The 21,568-nt window shown below is 44.2% G+C and overlaps 1 protein-coding gene across 8 annotated transcripts in view; it reads left to right on the forward strand.

The window, feature by feature from the left end:
• The window catches only part of LOC130159419 (uncharacterized), a 35,698-nt gene that overhangs the window by 7,539 nt on the left and 6,591 nt on the right, over nt 1–21,568 (forward strand). Inside the window, exons 1-5 of one of the 8 annotated variants that reach the window (XM_056361071.1) lie at nt 14,715–14,917; nt 17,047–17,389; nt 18,164–18,314; nt 19,086–19,253; nt 20,089–20,406. In XM_056361071.1, coding sequence (XP_056217046.1) covers nt 19,190–19,253; nt 20,089–20,406 — 382 coding nt within the window. In that variant the 5' untranslated portion in view covers nt 14,715–14,917; nt 17,047–17,389; nt 18,164–18,314; nt 19,086–19,189. Of the gene's footprint in view, nt 1–14,713; nt 14,918–15,006; nt 15,080–17,046; nt 17,390–18,163; nt 18,315–18,340; nt 18,882–19,085; nt 19,254–20,088; nt 20,407–21,568 lie in introns of those variants that run through there. The other 7 variants (XM_056361081.1, XM_056361063.1, XM_056361053.1 and 4 more) reach the window with 7 other exon arrangements.

Raw genomic sequence — 21,568 nt, forward strand, 5'->3', positions numbered from 1 at the left:
TAGAAAGGAGCGAACTCACAAAACCAATAGATCTGGGGTCATACTCAATTTTTGAAGATGGAAAAACATGTTCCCTCCCTTCCTTGTGTGGTCTGCAGTGGCCAGGAACTGTGTTGGAATGATGGCTATTTTTTGAATGGTATTTCTTCTTGGGGAGTTTGTAGCTCATGAACCATGTTTGGGCTCCCCACTGCACCTCTCCATGGGAAGAATTCCTTGTGGTGCAGCCTCAGTAGAGAAGGGGAGCTAAAAAATACGGAAGAAATGAGATTTGGAGATCTGATAGAGCTGTTTTCCAGCTTCACTGCCTAAAGACAGCTCTTTGCTTGGAATGCAGCTGTAAGAGAGGATCTCCTGTTGGCACAGCTGCCTCAATTTTGAAACATTGGCGATCTGTTGTTGAGATTCCCATGTCTCAGCCTGATGGTGCAGAGATCTGCTCTGATGCTTCAGAAACAGTGTTGGCATCTACATACCCATTGCAAGATTCTTTTGTACCATGAACTGAAGCTGCTTCATAGCTGGAAGAGAGGCCTGAAGACCAGCTTCAGCCAGGAGGGAGCATAGGTGGCAAGCACAGCCCAGAGTGTACCAGAGAGGGAAACCCAGTGCTGCTAAGGGAATTTCTTCTTTGTTTTTCTGCCTTGGCTGAAGTAGTGGATCAATGAGCCCTGTCGCAGACAGTGTCTGCAAGGGAACAGTACGGGAGAGGATGTGCAAGTCCCTTGCAGTGTCATTCCCCACCTGACTCCCTATCTGCAACAGCCATCAGGGGGCTTGAGCTGCAGTGGGATTGACAGCTTCTCTCTCTTCAGTGTGCAGCAACTATAATAAAGTCACTAACTTGTGACTAAACACTCTTTTTAAGGAGAAGGAAAAAGGCTTAAAATTCTCCAAGTTCCTGGTACTGGTGCAATCTGTATAGCAGGGAGCAGGAAACACGCCCAACAGTGTCAAAAGGTTAGATGCCTATGCCATTAAACCTTGTACGTATTTATCCTCTGGAACATAGACATGAAAAGGGAAATGTTATCTGGTTCTTAATTTCTTGCTGGAATTTCTTGCAATGATGATAATCTTAGGGAAGTGTGAGAATTCCTTGCATCGCTGGACTCCAAGGGTGAGATAGTCAAGTAAATAGTGCAAAATCCCTGGCCTTTCATGCCAGAGCTGAAATGAATTCCGGTGAGAATGAAATCCACATCACAGATATATCACAAATAAACCCTATTCTTGTAAATGGCTAAATTAGGAGCAGTAATATGAGACTACTGCAAAGTATGAGTCATAGAAGGAAAAGGTCCAGAGGATGAGGATGTAGCATGTCCCCAGGTGTTTCTTGCTAGCAGTGATTAAGGAAGTGGTGGTCTGTCCAGGGACCTCTAGAGAGATATCCCAGGGCAGAACAGGAGGCAACAGCCCCTCCCAAGCCCCATTTCCACCCACCCCCCACCCCCCCTCCAAATGGCAGTACTACAACAGATAGGTCTTAAACCCTGGTCAGACTTGGTGGATCCAGAAGTTGTGGCTTGTTCATGGGAGGTTTTTTTGTCTTGGACACCTTCTGTGTTTTGCAATGCATTTTTCAATGTAATTGATTTAACTTTTTTCCTCTATACTGAGCTATCTCGGGGAGTAGGTAGTAGCATGCAAACAGCCTGTTCCAGCCTTATGAGATCTTGCAAACTTCTTTGGTGTCTGTGTTGCCAGTGATTGCCTTCTACTGCCCCTGCTTAACTCTGAAGGCTTTAATTCCCCCTGGCAGGTTTGGTTGGTGCTTCTGAGCAACACGCTTGGCCTGCTGGTAACGCACAGTAGGCACCTACTAAAAAGTAAGTGTCTAAAAACTCTCGATACGTGTGTTGAATTGTGTTGTGAGAAATCATTTAACTTCTTATTTTCACGTTGAGCTCCTGGGATGGTGGTTTTGGCTTGTGAGCTGTTTCCCAAGTTGGCCTGAGATGTCAGTAGTGTTGGGAGTAACTCAGGGACAGAAACTCAGGGCTGACAGGCGTAAAGCTCTCGTGTGTGGTGTTGGGATGGTTTCCCTGGCTTTGCTCCTTGGGGAGTGCTCCCTGCCCTTAAGGAGCAAACTGCTTCCCGCCGTAGTTTGTACCAAATGTGTCTGGGAAAGGTTTTGCCTGCAATATTTGTTGCCTTCCAGAATTTATTGTTGTCTGAGCAATATCTATATTTAAACTCCTCTGAAGGCGTATAGAGTACGGAGACAGTAGGTTTGACATTGATAATGTGCAGCTGTGACCTTGCTTTAACGATGGACAGCTATTATCCTGCAGCAAAAAAGCAAATAACTTTGAGGGAGTGCGAGAAGGAACCCGGAGGGAACAGACACAGAGGAGGAACGTGGTCTCACCTCTAGAAGATAAGGAGACAGCGTGAACAGCAGAGTCGCCTATGGTGAACAGTGGCTGGGCTCATGGGCAGTAGAGTTTGACCAATAATAAAGCTTTCAGCAGCACGTGTACAGAGTATGAACTTATAAAAGCTGTAACTAACTAACAATAAAGGTCTTCGCTTCACTCTCCTTGCAAAGTCTGTGCCTCAGTCACCACAAAGGTGTATGAGCTGCCAAGGAGTGTGTCAGCCTTTGGGATACCAGCTGCGTTCTTCACTTCAGAGCAGCAATACAGCTGTTTGTGTTTGCATAAATAGACTTGTTCTGTAATCCCATCATTTTAGTTTTGAGAGAAATGTGCAAATCTGTGGAATCTGCATTCTGTAGATCGAGACACAAATGTGAACATGTTGCTTCATTTCTAGAAAGGTGATGGAGTGGGCTATAGAGTACTTGTCAAGCATGCAGACCTAGAAGCAAGTTGTGGCACTTGATAAACATCTTGGGGGCAACTTTTTCAGGCTCCTCTCACAAGCCCAGAGGTGTTTGTGCTTTTACAGAGGGTAAACTGGGATATGGGAAGGATAGGTTACTCCAGCTTGTATTGTGTGACCACCTAGGTGCTGGGATGTGCTGTTTGGTGGTCTCGTTTTTTAAACTTGCAGGCTGTCCTGTAGTGTATATTTGCTTGTGTTCATATTTCGAGCCTACAAATTTTCCAGGCTGCCAACATCCCACTGTCCAATAAATGTTCCCAAGGAAATGTATAGCTGTTATTTCTGCCCTCTGTTCTGTCTAAAGAGAACAAAACCAGAATGTGTGGCCAGTGCTGGTGTTGCTAAGCCTGGAGCGTAGTAGAGCTGTTGCTGCAATTCATCCTCCCAGATATGCTCTTTGCTGGAAAACAGATACAGAAAATCTGACAGTAGCTTAAAGGTGAGTTTACTCTGCTTGAGCATTTTCTCTAGCAAAAGGAAAATCCGATCCCGCTGCTGCAGGCAGTGTAGCATTTACTTGGCTTTTGGCAGGGCAGGCTGATGTGCAGAGAAGCAGTAATTTCAGCCTGTAGAAGGTGAGTGAATCCTCTTGTGCTAGGGTTGAAAGGATTGCATCACTGTTTTCTCTATTTGTAAATCTGTTGTTGAGATCCAGTTTCCTATGGATACCAGAGGATGTGGGTTTAAAAAAAATAGTATGAAGTTGGGGTATTAGTCATTAGGAGCTGCCTTTTCCTGTGTCCTCATCCTGTCCCATGCTGTATAAGCCTCTGTTTTGGAGAACTGAAGCAATTCGTTCATTCCTTTATTAGAAGAGTTCCTTCCCCTCACAGCCTGCTTGTGACTTACACTGTAAGTGCTTCCAGTTATGGTCCAAAATGCATGAGTTCAGTTTTTGCAGACAATGACAAATGATCTTTCAGCTGTCCTTGTGTGCCATCACCCTGTCAGCAGTTCTTGGGAGCTAGTGTAGCTCATGGCGGCAAGGCATTTATATTTAGATCCCTCCTTGTGCTAGTTGGCTGGGATTCGGCTTTATTTTGGCTGCATGTATCACATCCAGTTGTGGGGCAGTGGTAAAGCGAAGAGAACAACACATGCACTTAATTAAACCTTGTCTATACAGTTCAGAATACAATAACTAGGTGGGGCGGGGGGGCAGGGGGGGCTGGTTGCAAATCTTCAGTAGTGAGTCTTCCCAGAAGTGCTCAAATAAGGTTATTGAGTCATCATACACTACAAATAAAAGCAGAGACATGGAAGTCATGTGCTTCTGAGCAGGAGCAAGACTGGGCATGGAAGTGGCTTCCCTGAATTGAGTTGGCAGGGGCACAGCCTCTGGGATCACAGGGGGGAGAGTCTGGATGGCCAAGACACTTCCAGCTACGGTGGAGACACCTGATGGTGGTCCTGGGCACGAGGGGAGAGCTCACCTTCCCTGTGCCCAGGTGCTGTGGCAACAACCTACCTGTCAATGTCTGCTGCAGCCATCCCCTTGAAAACAAACTTGGGCGTTAGCTAAGTGCTTGTGTTGCAACAGAAAGCAAATGTTGGGAAGAAAAATGACCCAGGTGAGCGGAGGATAGAAAATTCAGTGGGTTTTTCTTGGAGGCCTTCTTGTCCTACCAAGTTGGAGCTGCCATGGGTTGATCTGTCTCCACTGCAGCACCTGGTTCTCTGTTGTTTGCAGTCCAGTGTGATCCTGCTGCTTGGCCATCAGGAAGGCTTGTTGTCCATTCTGTTTCTGGCCTTGGACTGTGGGTTTTTGCGATTTCTCCCTTTAGAGAGATGTGCTGGGGCTGATGTGCGTGTGTTGGGCTGATGTGCCCATGGTCACTGCTCAGGGTGGGTAGGCTGTCTGTCTATCTGCAAGTCCACCTGAATGCACGTGAAGAAACAGGATAGCTTCTTTGGACTCTGGGGCATAAATCCTGGCAGACTTGCTGGCCATGGGGCAAATCTGCAAGCAGGTGGTTCTTATCTTCAAAGATATTAAGCTCCCTCTAAATATAGCTATGTTTTAGGACAAGATGGTCAGGGAAACACTAAATTTCTCTAAAATTATTTTGAAGGAAGTTGTGTGTCTCCATTTACAGGCTGCTTGGAAGGTATAATTTTAGAAGTCTTAAGCACATACAAGACAAGGTGTATCATTTTGTTGTTAATAATGAAGTGAGAGTGCTGGCAGTAAAAGCATTGACTAGAAAATCAATATTTTGGCTGAGGAGCTGTTTTACAGCTCATATCTCTGGGATGCCACTGGGATGGTTAAGTTAAACCAAGGCTTTCTTGGGAGTGGAGGGAGGGAAATAATCCATTAAAACTTAAAACCTGTCTCACCAGTAAAGTACATATTTGAGGAACATCTACCAAGATGGTACCTTAAAGAAAACCTTAGGCAAAGGTAAGATATTCATCTATTAGTCAGAAACCCCGAGTACTGCATTAGCCATGCAGTGCAAATCCCTGGCTGGAGGGAGCTGGGGGAGGAAGCTGTGCACTTTGCCTGGCGATGGGATGCCGCCCGCTGCCAAAATGTGTGTAACTTTTCAGCATCCACTTGCAGAAGGCACAGTTTCCTCTGCCTGCCTTCTGGGTCACATTCCACTTATTTCTGGTGAATGAAGCGATCTTTTGGCCTGAAGAGGGGGTCAGGAAGAAAGTAAGTACAAGAGCCTGAACCAAAGCACCTGGGAATTTTGGGAAGAAGGCGGCAGTCTGGCCTAAAGCTCAGAGTAAGCAGGGGAAAGTAGTCTTAAGAAGGTACTGGAGAGTGACATCAATTCAGCTTTGTGCATGTGGTTGTCACATGGCGTCTCGACGAGGGCCAGCGTGCCTGTCAGAAAAAGACAGGGGAATGGTGGTGTTTGTTTGTTGTTGTTGTTTTGGGTTGGGTTTTTTTTCTTTTTGAAAAGGAAACTGTTCTAATTTAATGCCCTGAGACTGGAGCATGTGTAAAGGTAGACAAACGACCTGGTGTTGGAGTATTTTTCTAATACAGAAGCTGCAGTCCTGAACTATGATTGTAAGAGCAAACCAAATCAATCCACAGGTTTACTGAAGGGGCAGTGGTTGTTTTGTAGCACTGTGATTAAACTGAAGGCTGATTGTTTACGTATGACATCTGCTAAATAAAACCCTGAAATTGTGTCTCCCTAGGCTCATCGTCCACCTCTTCAATTACAAGGGGTCAGTGAAGACCAAGCACATAAATCTTTTCTAGGAACACTGCTTTCTTTTCAGAGCACAATTTGCAAATGCAACCAACTTGCCTTGACCTTTCAATCTGTGACGTGATGAAAATGGGGACAAAGTGTAAACAAACAAACACTGGCTTGAACAAAAGAGTGGGCTGTGAACTGGGAGGAGGAATTATGGCTCTATGGAGCTATTCAGGCATATAATGAAAAGGGAAAGGATGGATTCAGGCACTCTCCAGGTCACTTTGCTCACTTTGCTCCTTTAACCTTGTACTGGACTCGCTGATAGTTAAAATTAACTGTGATTTGTCTCCTTGCCACTCCAAAAAAATGGAGAGAAAGCAAGCAGCAGACTTAATCCTCATCTGTACCCTGTGTTTACTGGCCATTAAGTTTTCCTCCCCCCATTCCCATGGTGTCAGCAGCAGCAGAATTTACCATATAATTGCTCATTTTATTGGCATGCCAAACTGCAACTTGCCACCATTATGCAAGAAGTAATAATGATTTTAAAAACAAGCAAAACCCCAAACAAAAAAACACCACAAAGCCAATAAAAACTCCATAATCACCTGAATCTGCTAATGAAACTGGAGCCTTTTCCCATCTGAGAGCAGGCGGATCTCGAAACTGTCCTCAGCTGGGTTTTTCCCCAGCTCCTGGGCAAGGGGAAAGGCTGGTAAGGAAAGAAAGGACCAGCTGCAATGAGAAGCAACAAATGAGGAGGAAAGGTGCTGTGCTGGAGTGTTGAGGATAATTTGGCACATTTCCTAGCTCTCCAGACTTGCTCTTCACAGGGAGGGATCCAAGCAGTGGCAGCTGAGTTGCTGAGCTGGTCTCAGCAGGAAGGCACATGGTGAGTGTTTGAAATGTGGGAAGCGGTGCCTCCTAAGCCTGTTAAACAGGGAGCAGTGCAGTTGTTTTGCTTTCATCTGCTTCCTGGCAGTTAGAGGATCTCCATGAATGCAAAAGGACCATCTTCTTTGGGAAAAAAAATGTAGGAGGGTGGAAGATGTGCTGACTTCTGCTCATTTTCTAAATGCCTGGTGTCATTAAGGAAAGGCTAAGAGGAGAGTGTGACTGCAGATGTTTAAACTCCCTCTTTTAATGCGCGTGTCAGTAGAGACATACACCTCTCCTGGTTATGTGTGAGGAGTGCTAAACACAGGTGTGTTAGAGCAGGATTGGTTGCCTTGGGGGAAAGCTGAGATCTTCTCTTGCATTCATGTCAGGACTCCAATGGTAAAAGAGGGAAGTGGGCTGATGTGGCACCCAGAAATGATGAAGAGGTTGGTGTGATTGCTGACGAGAAGGTCATATGGGCCATATGGCAGGAACATCAAACTCAGTGTTCACTCTATAGTTAAAGGAAGGGAGACACAAGGAAGGGTTGTCAGATGGAATTTTATCAACAAGGCTTAATGGTTAATATTAATATTTTTAAAATTTTGCCTTTATTCATCTTTTCAATTCTGATTTCATCATAATTACTCACCTGTGCAAAGGGTAAGCCTGAATATTATCCTTGATCTTACAAACAGGATGATGAGGCTGGAGAAGCGTGTGAGCTCCTGCTTCACAAACACTGATGTTCCTTCCATCTATTTTCTCTTTTTTTAGTATGTGAAAAGCTGTGCTTTCTGGTGTATCTAAAAATCTGTACTGAAGAAAAAGTAACTTGTGAGGTTTGGGTCATGGTCTCAGACATCTGGTTTTCCAGGAGAAAAGAGATTTCTTTGTCCTGTTTAACAGTGAAGGAAAAAAGAATAGTTAGGGTCACCATGGTGTTTTTTTCAGAGAGATATCGAAGTAAACAGACCAAATCCTGGTTTTTAATTGCAGTTTCACTTTTATAGTCCTTGGTCTCTGTTATTAAAGGGCAAATTGTGATAACTAGCTTTGGTATTAAGCAATGTTAATTCTGCTAAATTATTTTAATTTCCTTTTACAGAAGGCTTTGGATCGTCCTTTAATATATTAGTTGGCTGTGGCTGAACTGCTTTGTCTATACTGGTGTTGGTTGTGTGTCTGCAAAGCCAGAAATGTTTTAGATCTCTGCTCCCTTTTATTCTCATCTCTGAGATTCTGTTGTCTATTAATTGTGCTATAGCTGTCTCCAGTCAAAACCAGACCCCTTGGACGCTCAGGGTGCATGGATACTTGGGGAAAAAAAAAAAAAAAGTGTTTTGTTGCCTTAAAGGTTCATAACTGCAGTTATGGTTCCTGTTTGGGCCCCGTGGAGGGCTCAGTGCTGTTCTAGGAAATTATCTGCCTTTTATAGGAATCTTGGTTACGGGTATTGCAGAGGCTTTGAGGCATTGCCATGAACAGAGGAGTTTTATTTCTTGCAATAGAAGAGTTTGTTTTGACAGTGAAACAAAGAAGAAGCTCAATTAGCATGTGAGTTTGGCATGTAGGGAGAGCAGCTTTTATGCAGACTTCAAAGTAACTCTCCCATTACTTCTCTTAAACAAAAAGATTGCAACAGGAGCTTTCCAATACTAGGGAATGCCACAAAGGTGATGGCATCATTCTACATTGAACTCTATTGCTAATAAGAGTATGATTTGAGGGAGGGGGGGTGGGGGTGGAAAGGTGACTAATGTAAATGTTTCCCAGGCTGCCAGTAGCCTCTGCAGTTTCTCTGAGGCTCTTGGTGGAAGAGACCTCACACAGGTGGGTGAGGGTGATTTGGCAGCATCTCTGCATGGCTGCACACGTGCTGGGCACGGTGCAGGTTCCTGGCAGCAGTGGGTGCTCAGCATTGCCATGCCACGCCACAGCCTGGCACACAAATCCTCGATTGGTCCGTGTTGCTGTGTGATGTTCAGGATCACTTTAATTTGCACCTTCCAGAAGCTTTCTATGTTAGGTAATTTTGTCAAAGAAAGTTTGACAGCATCAAGATGAAGCCCTGTTGAGTCATCTGGTACCCTGCAGTCTTCTGGAGTGGGAGTCATCACACCATTTCCGTGCTTGTTCACTGCATCATGCATCCAAAGTCACAATGCTGGGGAAATGCTTATGTCCTGGCAGTGGGGTCCTGCTCAGCTGGTGTGTAGCTTCCTGCATGGCCTGCTAGCCTGGGAACTAAAGAGGCTGAGGTTTTACGTGGCATCCAGAACCATAACTGGCTTGAGGTGATCCCTGTGCTGTGTGACCTCACGCAGCGGTGAAGAGTAGCTCCTCTAGTAGAGGAGGTTCTCCTTTACAGTTGCAGCGTGCATCTCTCTTTACTGACCTTCACCTTGAAGTCAAAGAAGTAAAAGATCAGAATTATGGCTACAATCCATCTATCTGTGGGGCTAGGATGCTAATCTGTCCTCATTCTTGCCCTTGGTCAATCTTCTGCTTCAAGGGCAGTGCCCCTGAGGTAGGGGACTGCCTCACAAGATATCTGCAGGGAGCTTAGCACGAGGGGGTCTCTGAGTGCAGGTGTTGCATAAACACTGACCAATGCAGCATCTGCGGGATACAGAACTGGAGGGGTGGAAATCGCTAATATGGTGATACGGAAACCTCGGGGAACTGCATCTGGTGAATCTTTGCTTGGTTGTCCACTGGGTGAAGAATCAAGTTTCTTTTCAAAACAGTGGACTTACATCAGGGATGAATTCTGGCCTTTTAATAACGATTTTAAAGATATTAAAGTATATTTTTAAAGTATATAAAGTATATTAACTAAAATTAATAGCTGTCTGAAGTTCACAATATGGTTCTTAGTGTTAAAGGAAAAATTTAAGCAGCCGTGGGTACCGCTAGGTTTGCTTTAATCACCACTCAGAGCTGGGCCACCACCTCAGTGAGTGGCAGAGAACAAAGGGATGCAGCACAGCTTATATACACTTACCAAATCATTAGTCAATGTCCAAAGTTTTTAGAAGCTTCCTTTGGTCCTGTCAGTTCTGCGAATCCATCACCTGACTGTCCCAGTTGATTCACCTGTTCAGTTCCAGTCTGCCTCTGTTCCAGGCTACTCGGATCGTGATCTTCTTTCTGCCAGCTTTAACTCACACACTCCTTCAAGTGCGCTTAGTCTTTGAACAAGCAGTTCCTATTCACATATACCAATTTGTCTAAAAACACCTGTGTTTCTGAGAGCACCTGTGTGCACAGTTGATCATCTGTTGTTTCTCTGTTCTCCCATTGACTAGCTGGACCGGGTGTTAAACCAGCCTTGGATCAGGGCTGTACAAGGGCCGAGGCCTGGTTATGCCAGTTAGCGGCTTCAGCACTTTAAAATTCTGAATTCAAAATACATTTTCTTTAACACTTAGACTAACCAACCAAACCTCTTTCTATATATTAGCAGTATTCCAGCTAGTTTTGTTGGTTTCTGTTGCAGGAAGTCACCAGTGGCAAGAGATACCAGACTGCTGTTTCACAACAGCCATTCCTCCCAACAAAGTGTACTGCTCCGTTTTGTAAGGCAGCTTTGCCAGAAAAAGCCTTATCTTTCCTTGCATTAACAGCTTTGTACGACGGTACTTGACTGGTAAATTACTTAGTAGTAAAAATAGTTTATGACATTACATTGGTTGCCATAACAATTCTCATTTTTATGTTTCAGCCATAAATTACATCGCATGCTATTGTCTTGATGTATGAGATTATCAGGAAAGTCCCTTGCAAACATGAAAGTGCAAGTTTTGTATGTAAATAAGATTTGGAAACCAAAACCAGTGGCAAACACGCTAAGATCAATGATAAATGGGACTAATGTCTGATTAATTAATACTGAGACATGGAATACATCCCTGGGCTTTATCACTCTCTTAATTTTCCAGAGTATAAAATAACATATATGTAAAAAACCAGGTAATAGTTCTCTGAAGTGAAAAGGAATAGAAGCCCAGAATATTATTTGTAGTCATGCATATGTCTAAGAAAAACCTCTAGGTTCTTCTGTGTTCATAGTATTTGATTTTCATGTCATGTCTTCTGGTTCATTTCTTACGTTGAGTTTCTGGGTAAAGTTCTGGCTAAAGTTAATATTAATATTCTGAGCTGGTATTTCTGGATTAAAGGAAAGGGGTTTTGTGGTGTCAGGGTGGATCAGAGTAGAAGATTCTTTGGCCATAGGAGAAAGTTCAAGTTGGAGATTATCTCTCTTGGAAGTGAAAATTAAGCCTCATTCAGGAGTAGTTTCTAGGATTACTGCAGTATAAATACAGTCCAATAAAGACCCTGCTGGCAGTAAAAAAGAATACAGCTGTCTGTCCTGAATCCATCGGGTTAGTTGTCTGGAAGTTGGTTGGGCTTTGAATACAACAGCGTGTAAGGAATTTGAAAATTTTGCCTTAAACAGAAATTGGTGCATATGCAGGAGTAGGCTGATGGTCAGCTGTCACAAGTATTCAAGAGGTTTTACAAATGGTTTAGCCAACACATGGAATGTTCTTTGTGATCTTATTTCCAGAACATCTCTTGTCATGTAGTGCAAGGCAAGAAGGTTCTGCTGCCCACAAAGAAAAATAAATACCTAATACATATTTCTAGGTGAATAAGAGAAGGGGAAATTCCTCACTAAAGAAATAAATAGTACTACTTTTCTATTTATCAGGTACTTAATTTATAGTTAAAGGACATAGTGCAAGCTGTATCTACACAGGCTAAAATAAACTTCTTATCAGCAGTTCTTGGATACTGACATTCTTTCCCTGTTCCTGGGAATTTCAGTTTAGACAGTAGATGCTTCCTCTGGATTTCTGTTCCATGCTTGTAGAAAGTAGTCATTTGAGTAACTGGGTATCCCTCACAGAGAACACAGTGAAAATGAAAATCTGCATGAAAACAGGGCCAGGGGAACTCAATACTGTGACCCGTAGGGAGAGGTTAGTCTGAAGCACTTCTTGTAAGGCTGGGGATTACCGAATTTTTGTACTCGGAAACTAACTTATGTGAAAAATGAATCAAGGCAAAAAAAAACATTATTCTTGGAATATTGATATATTTTACACTAGAACTTCTGTTTAGATGGGCTGGATTTGAGTGAAGAATTTAGTCCTGTCAGCAATTCCTGAGGTCATTCAATCCTTCAGAGGCCAAAAAAACCCTGGTGTGCATCTGTGTTGCTATGTTCCTTAGCTACAACTTGTTCCCTTGTGCTATTTGCATTACACACTAAAACATGTTAGAACAGTGCTGGCCAACTATTTTTCTCAGTGGCCCATTTGGCAAATATGTGGAAATAACCATTAGTTTCAGTTAAAAAAATAAAGTGCAAGTGCTACACAGCTGAGGCATGCTAAGGGATTGTTCTTGCTTGGAGCAGCCAAAGGACTGAGAAAGCTCTGAAGCTCCACCCACCATTGCACATGCACTTACCTTCCAGTTTCCATATCTGAGACAAGCAGCAGAGTGTAATAGTGCACATGGCTGCAGACTTGTTCTTGAGACGTAAGGGGTTTCAGCTCAGAAGCAGGGAGCTGCAGTGCATTTTGGTTTTCCTTGTTTCTGCTTGCAGCCTGGAAACAGGATCAGTAGATGATACAGCAGGGAAAAAGGGCAGGTATAGATTCATGGGGGCGCAAAAGGACCATTGGCTCCTCATGGAGGTGCTGCGTGCTGCAGGATGTGGGACTGAGGCTGTGTGGCAACAGCAGCAGCTGAAACTCACGGCACTGTCATAGCTCTCCCTGTGCCAGGTAGGGATGCTGAGTCAGCAAGGTGCTGCCAGCTGCTTTCTCCCTTATATACCAGTCAAAGTACAGCTGGTGCCGTGCACTCAGGGCTTCTTTTGGTTTCTTTGTGAAGTGATTGACTCAAAGGCTGCCCTGTACCTGCTTATCTTCTATAATGGCAAGTTATTTTTTAACGAGGAATTCCAGGTCATTTCAGGCGGCAGGGAAATACATGTGATACATCATAGTCAGCTGGGGGTGAGCTGAGCAACTCGACCTTGCCAGCAGCACCCAGTGCATGTTAGAAGCTGTCTGCTGCCAGGGGCCTTAAGAGAGCTCTAACCACACCCCGGATAGGTGTTTTTGTAATCCCACCATGGTAAGTTCTGGATTCTTGTATAGATGTGCTTTGAGCAAAGAAGATGCTTAGCCCCATTTTGGAGGGACAAAGAGGGGATTACGCTGTCTCTCACGGCCAGGCCAGGAGCAGTGGGGGGTATTGCTGAGCAGCTCCTGCCACTGCCTTGCAGTGAGCCTTGCGCCAGCCGCTTTCTGACTATGGGTCTTACTTTTTCAGGAATTATTTTAACAGGAAGTGTTTCTGAGTAAGTGTAGAAATTAAAGCCCTTTTCTGCATTTCTGTGTTAGAAAGAACAAAGAAGCAATGGTTTGATTGTTCCTCACGAAAATGTAATTAAAAACATTTCCTCTTTCTGTCCAGGTCTCTTTGGGAGCAAAGAGACCCTCCGTGCAGCTATTTCTTAGCAGCAGGTTGCAGAGTGGGATTTTGGCTTGCCTCCTGACTGTTCCCTGGTTTTGAGATGAAGCTCCCTGCTTTTTTTTTATGTTTACCCTTACATTGGGTTTGTGTGGAGGGTTTGGCGGGGGGGCTACAGAGGGGGCTGCCCCATGGAGCCCATACCAGCCGGCTCCCAGACAGACCCACCGCTGGCCAGGGCCGAGCCCACCAGTGACAGTGGTAGTGCCTCTGGGATAATGGATTTAAGGAAGGGAAAAACACTGAGCAGCTGCAGCCAGAGAGAGGAGTGAGACTGTGTGACAGCAACAGTGCTGCAGACCCCCAGTCAGTGCAGAAGCAGGGGGAGGGGGTGCTCCAGGCGCCAGAGCAGTTATTCCCCTGGAGCCCGTGGTGAAGACCATGGGGAGGTGGGCTGTGTCCTCAAGGGGACAAGGGCAGAACAACTGTATCCCTTCCTGGAGTTAGCTGTGGAGGACACTGTCATGTTTCTCCCTGTGGAGAAATATCCCTTCCAGGCCAGCACGGGCCCTGCCTGAAGGAAGGGTACAAGGTAAGGGAAATAAAGAGGCATTGTTTAAAGAAGTCTTCTACCAGCACTCCTCATCCCTGCAGGGAAGTTAAGCTGAAGCACAGCAGACCACAGAGTGTGTGAAATACTGCAGAACAAGTCCTTGAAGCCTTTTTTCGATGGTCAGACCTAATAAACAGTATTTTCTCTACTGAAGAGCAAATATAAACATGGCCCATTGAAAAATGAATACCTGTAGCATTCATTTCAAAGTGCTTTGCCAAGGCCAATGAGTGTTTTTTGACTTGACCTGCAAAGTGTTTGGGAATTAGAGAGGTTTCTTTGATGTGCAGAGGGCTGCGCAGACTGCCCTCGCTCAGCTCCTGGCTGCTAATGCCAGATGATGTGATGGGCGCAAATTCAGTCAAGCAGCAGCAGTGCTGCTGAGCATCTGTGCTGTGGCAGGGTATCTTGTAACACTGATGCCTGACCGGGAACAAGTTGAGCTGAGCCCAGCTCAGTGCTGCAGGCTCTCCTTGGCTGTGAGCCCTTGCCTGGCAAGTTGGTAGCAGACCCCAAATCCAGTCCCTTCACGTTACTGTTGCAATACATACAGAGACAGATTTACTGCCCCAGAACCCATAAGCAGGTTCCTGGGAGGTTTTCTGGGGTCTGTGATCTTTTTTCCCCATGCTTTCCAGCTGCACAGTCCCACGAAGCAGGGACTGACTTTGTATTGCTCAGAGACCTGACCTGCTACTCCTAAAGTGAAAGTGGAAATGCAGTTGACTTTTAAAGAAGGGAGAAACTGGTCGTGCGCCCTTTTCTCTGGGATCCAAGTGGCTTCTGCATTTCCTCTGCAGGGCTATGGAAGAGGAGCTGACTGAACTGGAAGCTGGGAAGGCTGCTTGACTGCATGGAGAAAGGAAGGGAAAAGGCACAAAGGCTTCTTTGGATGCAGACAGCTTTTAAGGTACTCATGCTTTTGTCTTCTTTAAGGGATCCTGTCTTACAGCCAGTCTTTTATTTTACAAATTGTTGCTGTTTCCTCATTTTAATTAGGCATTTAGAAATGGGCACTAAAAAACCAGTCTGCTGCAGAAGGGAAATGATTAGCATGTTTCACATTTTCTCGGTAAGGAAGAATGTGTATTGCTTGTTTGTATAATCTTGCTAAATAAATAACACCAGTTTCTATGGCCCTGGCTACTAACTTTCACACAGTTCTGCACTGCTTTCATATTGCCTGTGTGAATGCAAAAACCCAACAGCTTCATTAAGTGGTGCACTTATATAAAAGTGTGAATGACCACAGAAGCAGTAGTATAAATCTACTAGAGCACTTTCAAGTAACTCCCCAATAATTTTCCCACATCCAGTTAACTTTTTTATTTGTAGCTCCTTAGCATGTTTTGCTAATATCTCCTTTTCCAAAATTGCCATTCTGTCATATTTGCAAATAAAGCATAATTTGCCAGGAGGGTTGCAGTAGAAATCTTTGCAACTCTTCTCCTTTTTGGGGAGAAGCTGTTGCCCAGGCTGGAGCTGATGGTGCGTTGTTTTCCCTGTGGCTGCTGTTCCGAGACCTGCGGGGACACGGGTGGGTCAAAACAAAACAGGGAACCTAAACAGAAAGTGTCAGTCAGTAGAGATATTAGTTTTAAAATAAAAGAAATTAAGCTAGTGAAACAGTTTATTCTACTTGTCTTAATGTGCTGCAAGTAGAAAATAAAACATTGGCAGTGTTTTCTAACGATTACGGTGGAAGATTTTTTTTAAGAGCAGGTGCTGAGATTTCTCAGCTCAGGCTCGGTGTCCTGCTGGTGACTTTCTGCACCGGCTTGGTGGGACTGTGGAAACAAACCATGCTCACAGGCTTGCTCTGGGAATAGCTGTTCTGTCTCTTTCTGTGATTTTGTTGTGGGTTTTTTTTTGTGTGTGTGTTTTTTTATTATTATTACTTATTGTAAAAGCTTGTTCCGAGTGGTATCCAGTACATCAACAAAGCAAAACTGGTACTGAAAGTAATGCAAAAATTAGCTCTTATGTATATTCTACTCCTTTTCCAGGAAAGAAGTTACAGTGGAAAATAAAATCTGTAGGATCTTCTGAAGTTCTTTGGGTTTTATTTTGTTACTGCCTTGCTTCCTTCAATAACGTTATTTTCTTCAAACTGTTTGAAACTTAAGTCCTCTCCATGGGATACTTAGAGTAACAAATAAATCTTTTCTGAAAATACATTGCATTATTCCACCAAGATGGTTCTGCCTGGCCATATAAGCCATATACCAAAATGCTTATAAAGCTACAGACCTGCAGGTTGTGTGGCTGGAAGAGAGAGAAGGGGCAGGGAAATGCAGTGTTTACAGTTGGCAAATAGCATTGGATCTTGTGGGTCCATGACTGCACCTCGCGGTCAGTTGGGGAGGGAAGCACACCTCAACCCCCCAGCAGCAGCCCTGCTCTGCCGTCTCCTGTGAGCGGGACTTTGGGTGATCCCCTGCCGCAGGCTCTGTGCTTGTCACCATGGGGGTCCCCACTGAAGCAGCAGCCTCAGCTGAGCTGTGCTGGAGCAGAGTTCCCTGAGTCTGAGGATGCGCACTGGAAAGGCAGAGAGCTCGTTTAGCTCATGCTGGAGTAGGAAAATGCGGGTGCCAAACTAGAATATTCCAGGGCATTAGCTTTTAACTTTGAGAGAGGACCTTTCCTCTGATGGAAATGATGCTATTGCATTAGTGACTGACTGGCTTTACTGTTTTGGTAAACAGTGGAGTTGATTATTGTTTTGTGTTTGTGTCCTGGTTTTGGCTGGGGTAGAGTTAATTGTCGTCTTAGTAGCTAGTACAGTGCTGCGGTTTGGATGTAGTATGAGAATAACGTTGATGAGACACTGATGTTTTAGCTGTTGGTGAGAAATGCTTGCTCTAAATATAGGACTTTTCAAGCTTCCCAGCTCTGTCAGTAGATCTGAAAAGTGAAGGTCTGTATTGCCTTGAAAAGAAAGGTAAGTGGGCAAAAACCTTGATGAAAAATACTTTCTATCCAAACAAGTTTGTTTTAGATTGGAGTGGTTTATTGTTAAAGTAAGTTTAAAACTGATAGCAGGAGGTGGCCAAGACAGCTGAAGACTCTCAGAAACCTGTCAAAAAAGAGGGTTAAGAGGCAGACCAGTGGGAGATTTGGTGAACAGTGTGCTGGCTTTTGAAAATGAAGCGGGGGAGCAGGAAGGAATGTCACCAGAGATAAGAGGAAGGGGGATAAACTTTGAACAAAATGAGAGGAGGCTTAAGTATGAGCCAAGATGATCACAAAAGAGAAGAGAGAACAACGGAAGGAAGACAAATACAAAGCTCAGGCTGAAAACTACTGGTGAAAAAAAAAAAAAAATCACTGTGTCTGTGAGGACTGCATTACACAGGGAACGTGCTACAAGGAGGACAAGGAGGTATGATACCCTGGAGGTATTTAAAAGATGTGTAGATGTGACACTTAGGGACATGGTTTGGGTGGTGCTGGTTAATGGTTGGACTTGGTAATCTTAAGGGTCTTTTCCAACCTAAATGATTCTATGATTCTGTTAGTCTAAGGTGATGATAGTCCCTTGGCACTCGGCTCGGGAAGGGGGGGGGGGGGATGACGACGACGACACACAGACATTGTTGACTGATGCTTTGCAAGGCAGGAGTCAGGTTGAAGTGAGTGATGTGTGAGATGGTACCGACTGACCTGTTTGTTTTTGTGTTGTTTTTACAAAACAAACAAACAAACAAAACCCCACCCAAAGCACGAACTTGCCCAAAGTAAAAAAGATAGGCACTATTTTTAGATGTATGGAAAGAGTATGAGAAAAGATGCTGAGCTCATTTGATGCTCTGAATGTTATTAATACCTGATGGGGCAAGAAGAAATCCTTGCAGGATTGTAAAGGTGAGAGGGAGCACCGTGGATAAAATGGAAGAATTGGTCCCTCGTGTGGTGTGAAGTGGAAATGGACGGTCACCCCTTGGGTGCTCGTGGAGGCCAGGACCTCTGCTCAGGCTGCGGTTCCCTGGGCTTGGGCCCTGCATGGGGGTGTCGAGAGCTCGGGGCTCTGCGGAGGGGCCCCAGATTTCATTCTGCAGGAAGTTTTGCAGTCTCAAAGATCTGCCTCCTGGGCCTGTCGGCAGCTGGAAAGGGCTGGGTTTGGGGCTTGTATTTGTCCTCTCTCGTCTGTTTCCAGAATCGTGATAGGACTTTCAGCAGCTCTAGGCTGGCATGGATCATGAAAGATAAGCAATGATTAACTTCTGCTGAAGAGTTGATGTGTACCTAGGAATTAACGCAGAATTCATTTGGAAATTTACTCAAGGGACTTCTCTGGTACTTCTCAGGTAGTGACATACCAAAAAAAGTTGTTCTAAAAGAAAGCTCCTAGGGCAAAGCAGTTTGTTGTTTTCTAGAGCTAGGCTAATGAGGAAAGTTAGGTGATTTTTCCAGATTTTTTTTTTTTTTTCCCTCCTTTGGAAAATGAAACTTGTGTTTTAGTAAAACATACTTCACGTATTCATGACAATTTCACTGTAATGATTGAGGACGACTTTCTGACTAAATCCAAGACATTTTTTGTAAAAAATACTAAGTTTTTGTTTGGTTTGTTCATTTAATTTGGACCATCAGATATTTCCCATCAGGTCTTCTAAACGAAAAATAGAATTCAATTTGATAATAACTATTTCATCTTAGGTCAAGCAAAACATTCAACGCAAAACATCTTCCTTGTCTGATTTTTTTGTGGGCTTTGGAAGTGTCAGCCAGCCAAGAAGTTATTTGCTGCATGGACTCCTGAGCGATGTGTACAGGGCCGCTGCCTTGAGGAGCCTGGAGGACCTGGAGAACGCAGCCTCCTGCCCAGCAGGCAGAAAGGCCATGTGTCTTCTACTGCTGTGACTGACCCAGAGGTGGGAAGGGGTGTAAGTCTGCCATTTGCAAAAGCAGTCTCAGAGTGTTGTAGCAGCTGAGCAGTGTAAACTTTTCTTTGCCTGTATTCCAGCTATCTTGGCTAGAAGAAGCTTTATAGTACTTGGCCTAGAAGTCATTTTCTTTTTGACTAGAGAATAATAAGAAAGAGTGAATGGATGCCGATTGCTGCATTTAATGTCCAGACAGGGAGATGACTTGGGGAGGAGCCAAGTGAGCCTGCCCTGGGACTGTGGGGGATCTAGGAGAGCATCCAACACTACTGGAGCTGAGCCCCCAGAGCAGCCTGATGGAGTCCCCCTACTTCACATGGTTTTGTTTCCTGCTCCTGGCCATTGCAGCTGCCCATCCAAGTGAGTCTCCTTGCTTGATCTCAGTGCTTTTCACTGCACGTGAGTAGCTAAAAACTTTTGAACTGTTACTAGAAAGCTCAGTTGTGTCCAGTTAAAACTAAGACTACAAAACCGCTAGGTGAGAAAAGAAATTAAGAAGGTGAAAGTTGACTCATTTGACCTGTCACAGTCACCTAATTGGGGAGAGGTGACTACTTGTCTGAAGTCAAATGAGGTGATGACTGACTCTTCGCCAGGAGAGTCTGAATGAGTAAAACACCTTTGTCAGCTCTCAGCACCCAGTGCCAGCATACTCCAGCACTTTGGCCAGGCTGCTGGTGCATTTTGGCTTGACTGTAAAACTGTTGCCTGCAGAAACCTGAACTGAACCCATGGCAGTGACCTGGGACACTGCATCCAGCTGTATGTAGTCTGGCAGCTCAGCTGTGAACTTCATTTGTCCTGGGGTCTGGATATCTGCTGGAGACATACCTGATAGGGTCGTGCCAAGGAGTTTTAGAAGAAAAGCAAATAATGAATGATTCATCTCAGCCTGTCCATACAGAGGACCTCTTAGCTTAACAAGAGAAATGCCTTTCAACTCACTTCCCAAGCTGCCAGCTCCCTAGTTAAAACCCCAGTGGGAGCAGTGAGGGAATTACATCATATTTCTACCCTCAAAAATTATTTCGGGGACTGGGCCCAGTACCATATAAAAATTGTCCATTGGCAGACAGTGTCTCTCAACCCATGGCTGGGTTTGTCCACCAAAACTCATCTCGGTCTCCTAACAGTACAACTCTGCAGAGAAAACTGGTAGAAAATAATTTGTTTGTTTATTTGTTTTCTTATTTAGATATTGCCATGCCCTGTGGTGGTGACCCTGCTGAGGGATCACAACGGTCTTCATCTGGCAAAACAAATGTGACAGTCTACCACTGCAAAAACTGTGAGGAACACATATGCAAATCATCCAATTATGAAGGCTTTGTAAAAATTGGTGAAACACAAAGTGAGACATTTTCAAATGAAGTAATTCAGTTGGTGACCAGTGAAACACACATCATGATGTGCCTTCAGCAAGAAGAAAATGCTTGTCTTAAAGGAATTTATGCCATAGTCTGGGAGAAAGCCATGGGAGTAGGAGACTCATGTGGCACACTGGATTTTAAAGGTATGCTCTACTAGGAGCCTGGCTATCATCATATGGAAAACACATTTCTGGTTATGAAATGGAACTGTTATATATTTGGGCCGACAGTGAGGTTAATGAGTAAACTAACTTGTCAAAGTGAGTTTCTTTTGTCAAAAAAATTCATTAAATCCTTTACAAAATAAATTATCTCATGTCAAACTGCTTAAAACTGCACTAGTAGAGATTCAGATAAATGCATGTTACCCTGATTTATACTTCTTTCCTTTTTTTTTTTTTTTTTTTTTTTTTTGGCAACAGCAATTCTCGTGATCAAAATCTATGCCAGTTGGCAATGTATGGATTCTGTCTACTACAGTCAGTACACACTGAAATCCAGGTCTAGCCTGAAGAGCCATTCTGTGTTGCTCTTCTGTATTGAAGTAATTGCCATTCAAAAAGTGCAATTCAGCAAATAACCAGGAGGTATCCTTCCAGCTTTCTCACGGAACTCTAAATCGGAGATAAAAATGTCTGTCAGTTCATGTGGCAAGTGGCTCCAAGAAGGCAAACTTCATGGCAGATTAGGTTGCCATGATTTTTATGATAATTTAGTTGAACTTGACCCAGGCCAATGACATTTCACCAGTAAACACCTGATTGAATATATGTTTGGTTTTGTCCTCCTGGCTGTAGATGGTTCTCTGAAAGCAGCTTTTATCCCCTGTCTTGTAAGACCTAGAGCATCCTTCCTAATCTTGTTGCTAACAGAAGAAAACAAAAAATTCTCAACCTACACGTGCTTTTGTTCATCCTAGCAGTTCCTCATGTATTTAATTTCTGGCCACTACAAACAATTTCTGTCCTGGATTTATGCTTACCTCTGCAGAATATCTACATGCTGTTACTACGGTGTAAAGCTTGGATGGCACTAAAACTTCTAAGGTGAAGACTGGAAATTGCTGTAGATGTAGATGCCTATATCCCTTGAGAGGGTGACAGGTGGATGTGCTGAGTGTGGGTATGTGTAGGTAGGAAGTTTTCAAGATTCTCCTAGAAGAGGAAAAAGTTATCTAATGGCATGGTGGCATGCAGGCTAGGTGGGAGAGGCACTCCAGGGCCTCTGAGATTTATACAGCTGCTGGTCTTGCTTGTTCCTCTTCTTTGGTTCCTGAGGGTAAACAGGAGTGGCAACATTCTGTCA

The sequence above is a fragment of the Falco biarmicus genome, chromosome 1 (genome assembly GCF_023638135.1).
Source record: "Falco biarmicus isolate bFalBia1 chromosome 1, bFalBia1.pri, whole genome shotgun sequence".
NCBI lineage: Eukaryota > Metazoa > Chordata > Aves > Falconiformes > Falconidae > Falco > Falco biarmicus.